General features: G+C 34.3%; 1 protein-coding gene across 2 annotated transcripts in view; it reads left to right on the top strand.

The window, feature by feature from the left end:
* The first annotated feature begins 260 nt into the window (after positions 1-260).
* Gfrl (Glial cell line-derived neurotrophic family receptor-like) overlaps positions 261-9,058 on the top strand; it is a 264,405-nt gene continuing 255,607 nt past the window's right edge. Inside the window, exons 1-2 of one of the 2 annotated variants that reach the window (XM_089073808.1) lie at positions 261-761; positions 1,523-2,375. In XM_089073808.1, coding sequence (XP_088929934.1) covers positions 1,961-2,375 — 415 coding nt within the window. In that variant the 5' untranslated portion in view covers positions 261-761; positions 1,523-1,960. Of the gene's footprint in view, positions 2,376-9,058 lie in introns of both variants that reach the window. The other variant, XM_025217922.2, reaches the window with a different exon arrangement.

Here is a 9,058-nt window from a genome sequence, read left to right as displayed (position 1 = left end):
AGATGGTTTTTTTTTTTTTAAAACAAAGTATTCAATTTGTATTTTTGGTCTATGTATAATTTCAAAGTATATATAATTTTCATTATTTTCATATATTTCAGTTGCTTATATCAAAACTTTTTAAAAATTATTGATGTCATAACATGAAGTCATCAGTCTGTTCTCTTTGGTGTGACAAAAAGTTGCGACACCCCGTATACCCCACACGGGCGAGCGAACCAGCGCCAGTTCGTGCGCAGAAGCTATCGCGTGTCGACGAGCGGTGAGTGCAGAGTTGGCGGGGATGGGCGTCCTCGCGGTGGGCTCTCGCTCGTATGGCGAACGGCCTCAACGTCATTGGGCGTCGGGACGCCGCCACGACGCAGCGCTCTCGACTCCGAATCGCGAAAACGCGACCGCGAAGTGCCGCGACACGAGGACAAGATTCTTTCGGAGAGCCTTCGAACGAATATCCGCTTCCGAGCTCTCGGAAACCGCAAGCACACGCTTCCTCAGGAGAGACACGCATTTGAGAAAAAAGCCAAACGCTGATCCACTTCCGAGGAAGATCGTGACGCCGCTGCGAAATCGGCGGCAATTGATTTTTTTTTTCGGAGAGCAAGATCGATCTCGCGGAAATATGATAGTCGTTATCGTGAATCATCGAACTAATCATCTTTGTAAGTGACAACAATTGCAGAATCCGTCAGCGGTGAGATTGCGCGGAGAAGATTGATTTCATATTGATCGCGGATGACTCAGTTCTCCAGAAGATCGCTAAGGTTCGACTGATAAATTATTAGTGTGTGTGCGCGCGTGTATTACGATTCGGCAACGGTGAATGAGAAGACCGCGTGATTCTCGCTACCTCAAGAAACATCCACGAGATTCTTGGTTTTCGAGAGAGGCGTCTTTTTATAATTTCGATATTCTTCCAATCAAAGCCGTGTGTTGCTCAAAAGATCCTCGCTGTTTTAGAATTCGGAGGAACTCGTAGATCTTAAATATTAAAGAATAATAGGATTCAGTGCGGAGAAAGAGTGGAGAATAGTGCAATATTTTTTGAAAGTGTCTTAAACTTAATACTCGAGGATGCTCTGAGTGCTATGAGTCTTAAACAGATCCCAATTTTGCAGAAAAGATCTTTAAAAGTAGCGTTTTAATGAAAAATGTTGGGGAACGTTCCACAAAGTATTTATCCTTGGATCCATTTAAACGCCTCGCTAGAAAAAGATCCTCAGTATCTCAAAAAGGATTCATAAATTATGAATTTGTAAGAGAGGAGAAAAAGCTTTCTCTCATGATAAAATTATACTGAATACTTCGACGACGAGCAATTTGTTTCGTTCTTACGTACATAATTTTGATTTTTCTAAAAAATCATGTATTGCAATAAAAATAACAATCGCGACATTGGAAGTATGCTTTATAGATTCCGTAGCTTCAAAAGCAAAATTGTTAACAATAGAAATTTAATACGATGAATACTTTATCAAATTGTTTAGACTCTTCCATTTTCTATCTACTTTATATGGTGTACCAGGGAACAACATCCTCCGGTATTGGAAGAATAATTCGTCAGCATTCAAGTTTCTAAGTAAAAAGTCTCGATCCATTAATACTTTGCTAGAAATAAAGTTTCCGCTTCGGATTCAAATCGGTAAGGGAGGAGGAATCTCTCTCAGTAAAAAAAATCTCAATGAACGCTTCCGAGGTGAAATATCTAAATCCGCATACAATTCCGCATTTAGTCGACTTGCTCAAGAGAGATCACCGCACGATCAAGAACTTATTACGGATTATCTTAATGATCGAATCGAGACAGGAAGCAGCTCGAGAATAGTTAAGTGACATCTCGAAGCGGTCGCTGCAACATTGAGAGCTACAGGACAAGTTTCCGTTTGCCGCGCCATTGATTCTGCGGACGAGCCGCGCTTCCGCTGGCGGGAGTCGGTCCTGCGGGTGTAGGATTCGAGTGTGTATGTGTGATGACGATGAAGATCGCGCCGCGGGGACCACCGAGGTGACTCGCGGTGGCGGCGGCGGCGGCGGCGGCGGCGGCTCTTGGGAGACCGAACGGTACCAAAGCCCGCAGGATGCTGCGGGCGGGAAGATCTCGCAGCGCAGGAGTCTTGCTCGCAGTCCCCGAATCGGCTCTGGCCGACTGGTAGGAGGACCGATGACGAGGCATGACGGTCTAACGGCGCGCGTCGCCGGGACGCTCACGTCGCGCTCGCGGCCTCTACTGACGACCCTGACGACGCTGCTCGTCGCGCTGTCCTGCTGCTGCGCTCGCGCCAGTGAATTCCCCGAGCGGGAATGCTGTGACCTACCCTACCCGATTCCGGAGCCCACCGGCAGGTCCACGTCCGCGCCGACGCCAACCGGAAGAAGCGGTAAGTCCTGGCGGAATCGTAAGGTTGACATAAAAAATATTTTATTTGAAATATAGACTACCCGACCTTTTTCCCACTATGAATACGTATTAATTTGTCACGTAAATATGTACTTATTATTACACGGATTTTCATTTAAATATCTTAGGGAAGTTTGTAAATTTTATATAAAAATCTAAATTATTTTATACTTAACGTAATTATATAATCGACAGAGAGAAAAGAGAAATTTGTATAAAAGAATCAGTTAAAAATTGTTATATTTGTGAACAAAATATTGCATGTAACAATTACGTGTATCATAATTATCAATAACGTTTATCAATAAAAGGCAACAGCAAATACAGTGAATTTTGATTTTTAATGAGATATTGGGGAAATATAAACCGTGTTGCAAGCGCGAAAATCTGCTTTCATACAATTCGCATACAACGCCGGTTATTAGTGGAACAATGAAATAATATTCCGGTACTAATGGCAACGGACTGGAAAATAAATTCCAATGTAATTACAACGACGTTCTGGCTAACCGTCGTAGAACCGCGTTTTCATTACGCGTTTGCTTTTACGGAATTAAATATTGTGTGATATTGGCACGAAATATATTTCTATGGAGTTAGCAATAAAATACTTTAGGCACAGTAGCTCATAAGAATATTTATATATATATCAGAGAATGTTAAAATCAGATTCAAAATGTAAAAAGAGGAAATGAGATTAAATAAATAAATAAATGTTTCATACACAAATTCCTTTATATGCAAATTTCCAAAAATACATAACTTTATGTTAATTCTGTATTACTATAAATTTATATTGCTATAAATATAATTATATAATTAAGATAAAAGACTCGAGAACTCTGACAATAAGATTCAAGTCTTAAAATTTACTTTACCTTTATAAGTAATTCGTAATTTTCCCTCAAAAGCATTCTCATTTTATATGTTATACAATATAATATTCTATGTGAGTAGAACACTGACAGAACGCAGAGGGGAGACAGGCTCCAATAATTGAATGGGAACCAATAACTGTAGGTATGCTCTAGCCACGTTCCACTAACCGCAACTACTATGATTCTCGTTCGCGGATGAGCGGATCATTAATTCGGTTACAATGGGTTATTAATTTAACAGTGCGTAACCAACTCAAGTTGGCCGCATTATGAATTTAAATGTCAATCCGACGAGTATCTTGCATATCTTTAATGCATATCAGGAAATTGCATAATAAAATGCAAATTTATTTCATCTCAGTTTAATCTTTCATTAAAATTTATCTTATTTATACAAGATCGTGATATAACAGAAAATATTTATTACACATTTAAAAATTGTTGAGGATAAAGTAAACAGCAAAAACTTTAGAGTTTTAAAGAAAATATCTCAAAACTTTGGATTAATTTATTCTTTACAATATATACATTCTTTACTTTTCTATAATAATGAACAACTTAAATTTTAACAATTATTTGGACAGCGATTACAGAAAGTTTTAATCAGATAAAATAGTGATAATTAACAGCTAACTATTCATTCAAAATCGTATATAGATTACAGTGCAAATATAAAAATTGATATTTTTCTAAATAAAATGCGTTGTCTATATAAACATTATAGAATTCTTGATGGTTTTAATAAAATAAATATAAAGCAAATTAAGTAAAAATAACTAACCTTTTAAATATAAAGTAACTTGATTCTATACGATGACATAATTAAACGCGACTTACAACGCAATTTTTTATATTAACTCTCGGAGCTCGCGGTTGCACTACATCATCGTTGGTGTATAAAGTAACGAGGGAAGTTACCGCGTAATTGATCGTATTATTTGTGTCCGTGTGAGCACTCCGATCTTTCGTACTCGGATGAACTTCGATTGAGGTCGCGCGTTCGATCGAAGGTTATCTACGCTCTCCCTGCTAAAGCGGTAGCATAAGTTCCGACAGGGTGGAAGTCGTTCGTACCCCTTGTGGAATTTCTCGTGCGGCAGGGCGTCGTCTATGTGGCTATAGAGACCGTTAATGATGAAAGACGACCAACCCGGTTTTATTCGCCGGTTTTATACCAGATGCCCGTGAACTAGACACCGTTGACTCATACTTGAGTTTCTACAAATAGCTCTTTTGGCATAATAAAAATTTCTTAGAAAAATAATACATGTTTTTAAATACGTACAAGTATTTTTATATATTTCTTATATATTTTAAATATTTTCATGTTTAATCTTTTATTCTTGCTAATTTGATTATAAGCACACTTTATTTTAATCTATGTTATATAATAATAGTCGTGCATACAGTTTCAGAGAAATTTGATATGATTAGCAGTTCATTTATATGTTAAGGGAAGTTATTCAGTTTTTATATATATATGGTTATATTGATGAAAAACTCAGTCAAGTGTAATTTTTGCTGCATTACGCACGAATTTAATTATTTTCGCAGATTTGTACATTTAAATATTTTTTATTAACATTTATTTTATTTTATCGTCGATATTTGAAACAATTTGTTTTAAACACAGTTCTATATTGTCCAGTACAATTATACATATAATTGAATACTCTTTTTCTGATGTAACAGAATGAGAAAATGTTTAGTAATTGTTCACTTTAAAAGAGAATATTGAAATATTAAAATATAAGATAATAATGAAATATATATGGTGTTTTTTGCTTGAATAAAATTTGTTATAAGATTAGGTCACAAAGATAATAATAGATTATCCAGCAACATGTAAAATTATATTATTTTCAAAGTTACTTTAAAACTTTAAGTTAAATAAAAGATATAAAAATTACTGTTATTGTTAAATATTTTGTTTTTATTTTTAATATTATTTTATTATAGAAAAATATAATTTTTTACATGTCTTCTTTAAAGAATTATTTTTTAAATTAAAATCTATTATTAATTAATTTATTCTACCATTAATTTAGCAGTTTTTTCTTCTCTTTCGAAAAAAATAAAATTCAAATTATAAATTATTTAATTTAATAAAGAAGATATAATCTTTTAAATTAATTATTCACTATATCGCGATTAGCTTTGCAAGGAATGAATACTTCCTACTTATAAGTTACCTTTTCGAGCACATTATGTAAACGTTTTCTGCAAAGTGCCTATCGGAGAGACTTAATGACGAAACGTGATCTGCTTCATCGATTGCCTTACTTAACGATCATGGAATTAATTTCCTAGACGATTATGAGTTCGCGAAGTGTAGTCGACTTCTTTTTTGAGGGTCGCTGAATTTTCGCGAAGTAATCAGAAGCGACGGGAGTCACGTAAACGCATAATTGCAGTCGATTCGTTTGCACCTTCTCGTCCGTGACACTCTGAAATAAGCTTCCGCGAGAGAATCGTCTTACATTCCCCACAGAACTTTGCCGCGTTGGTGCGCTGTACGTGCTTAATGATGAAAGATGATCGTCCGGGTAGGCTCCAATTTATCGCTCGTTTATCAGACGGCGTTTCATAAACGTTCAGACCAATCGAGGGCGAAACAATACAGCATGAAAAAAAAAGAACTCATAGCCGAGCGTATTTAAAAAAACTTGCGTTCACCGAGAAACTTTGCCCTAAGAATTAATAATGATTTCGATGGAAGTTAAGCACTCGGGCAATCAATCATAATCTATAATGGAATTGTATTCTGTCGTTGCAAAATAAGACCAACTCATATTTAACAAATTCTGAAAAAAGACAATTGCATTTTTAGCACCTTCAGATTATCGTATAATTAACAACTTTAAATAGAAGTTTTATTATTAAAACAAAAAATATAACAATGTTCACGTTAATATTTATACATTGTAAATCGATAATATTTAAAACCAGAGTTAAATTTGCAAAATGTACTTACATATTTATTAAATTTATATTTTTAATATGTCACGATATATAATATTGATTGTTAAACATACGTGTGATATAGGACAAAGTAACAGTAATCTCAATTTAATGGAAATTTACAATTTAAATTGTATATAAAATATTAATTTCTGGTATACAGCCTACATTTCAAAGGGTAGCGATTTAATGTAATTAAATTGTTGTTTAACTCGTGATTTTCATTAAAAATTTCATGACAAAGTGAAAGTATCACGTTGCGAGCATTGCGTGTGACGGATTTCTGATTATTCTCGCATTAAGAAATAAATAAATCGATGAGAAATGAAGAGATAATTTGAAATAATTAGATTGATATAGATATAATAGATTGATGTGCGTAATGTAATATACTCGTATATTGATATTTCTGTATTGATTTCCACGCTAGAAGGTTTCACGTGGACACTCTGCGACGGAAATTGTTCGTTTCCCTGTGGAATCACCGTATGCCCGAAACATTGTCTATATCTAGGTATGGAGTATAAATAACGAAATACGCTTAATCCGATCAGACCAGGCTAGTCCCGAGATTTATCGTTCAATGTGTTGCATAATTCATCGATTCTTAGCACGCCGGATTTGTGAATCACGCCGCAGTGAATACTCCTCTCGACACGAACTACCTTTCGTCATCACTAAAGTTTTGTTCTGTGTGTAATATCGATTTGTTTGGGTATAACGTATTTAATAATTTACACACTTTTTCCTTTTGTTTTATTCAGCAAAAAGTCTATCATCTTTAATAAAAGTAATATTTGTGTAATTAAATTTCGAATTAAAAGGGGACATAATTTAATAATAAGTTTATCCAACAATTGTAAATTATAACTATCTTTCTATTATATCTTTAAAGTATTTACATAAAAAATAAATTAATCGTAAATTGTATTTTCGTATTGATATCTTTAAAGCTTTTAACATAAAAAGCAAATTGAATGAATATAAAAAGAGACCTCTGTATAAATGCGATTATAATCTTCAATCAGTTATAATTAAAAAATTATTTTGATATTGAAAAATTTCTCAATCATTTTTTATAATTCAACTTCTGTATTGTAAAAAAGTAATACATTATTTACGATAATGCTCTTTACACTAACATATTTTTTTTCTTCAGCTGCTTTTACCGCACATTTCTGACGTCAAAGTTCTCTTTATACCCATCAACATGTTAAGGCGGATGATAGGAGAGAGAGAGAGAGAGAGAGAGAGAGAGAGAGAGAGAGAGAGAAGCGTCAGTTCGTTTAAAAGAAATTTACTCGAGAAAATTAAATATAAGCCTGGAAATTTAAAAAGGAAAAGTAAATTACGAGGTGCTCGCATTTTGATACGATTATATCTGTAGATGTTGAAAGTCAGTTCGTAAGGTAGAAAATAGTGTAAGAAAAAAGTTGCATAATCGATAGAAATAATCGGCAATTTATTCTTAATGTTCTTTTACTAACATTTGTATTCAGCATTGCATTTTTGCGAGAGAGAAAAAGAGAAATACTGTATATTTCTATTACATTAAAATTTTCTTACATACATAGAAATTATAAATGGCTGAAATTATAATCAAATTTCAATCTTGCATACAACACTATGGTAATTGACGATAAACAAATTATTTTTCAATCATGAAGATAATTTATAACAATCTATAAATTTTATGATATATTAAAATTAATGTATTAAATAGCAGTATAACTTTGTAGCAATATAAATAACATATTTGATATTAATTATATATAGTAATATTTTTAAAAAAATTTCTAAAACTAGAATGTATTATTATAGTCATGTATATTAATGCGTATATACTATATATATATATATATATATATATATATATATATATATATATATAATATATTCTAGTTTTAGAAATTTTTTAAAATATATATATATAATATAAAATACATATGAGCATAGAGTGAAGTGCAGGATCTTAATGCAGAAGAGATAGGGATGAATATCTTCATAATGTTAAATCGCACGCTAAACCGATTTTAACATAGCTATTTTCATGCGACCTACTTTATGCATCGTAACGAGCTTGCCTTCGAACAAATTCAAAGTGTCTTCCAGTCGACATTTCTGGTCGCTCGCTTAGCAATTGCGAAATTTTCGACTGTTTTAATAGTACTGCTTTTACATAAAGTTTCATCAAGTCTCTAAACCAGATTTGTAACTTAAGCAGAGTAGTTGTAATAAAGTAATAAAGAAAATTTTGATTATTTGGTACAGAATGTATATTGGGTATCTGTAAAGATTGGGATCATATTTATAGAAAATATTTATATATATCTATTTTATCTCAATTTTTAGCCGCGTCATTAATGATCTATGTTTATACCAAAATTTGCTTTACCCCGTCGTCTAGTGTAATCGACCGTACCGGTTCAAAATAGTTGGTGCATTCTTCGCCGAACGATGACGCTTAAAGCATGTTCGGCGACGCGCGGCGCAAAATTAATTTTGCGACCGTTAATCATGAGGAATGACGTTTCATATGCGCGCCGGAGTCGTCCAGCGTCGCGACGGAATAGCCGCGTTCATGAGACCGCCCTGAAATTCCACGCCGTCGCGGAGAAGAGTTCGCCCGTCGAGCACTCGGATCGTATAAGCTCTTTCGCGTCGTTCTGCTCCTTGCGTCTACTCGTCATAGCTCTCTTCTCACTCAGACTAAAATATTTCTTCTCTCTTTCTATTTCTCTTGTTCACATACCCCCGACATACCCCTGCCTCGAACTCTGCTCAACTCAAACCCGCCTTCTCGAAATGCGTCAGCCTCGCGGTG

Source organism: Pogonomyrmex barbatus, unplaced genomic scaffold, assembly GCF_055798465.1.
Source record: "Pogonomyrmex barbatus isolate J1 unplaced genomic scaffold, ASM5579846v1 scaffold16, whole genome shotgun sequence".
Classification (NCBI taxonomy): Eukaryota; Metazoa; Arthropoda; class Insecta; order Hymenoptera; family Formicidae; genus Pogonomyrmex; species Pogonomyrmex barbatus.
This window is presented reverse-complemented; position numbering and strand designations above follow the sequence as displayed.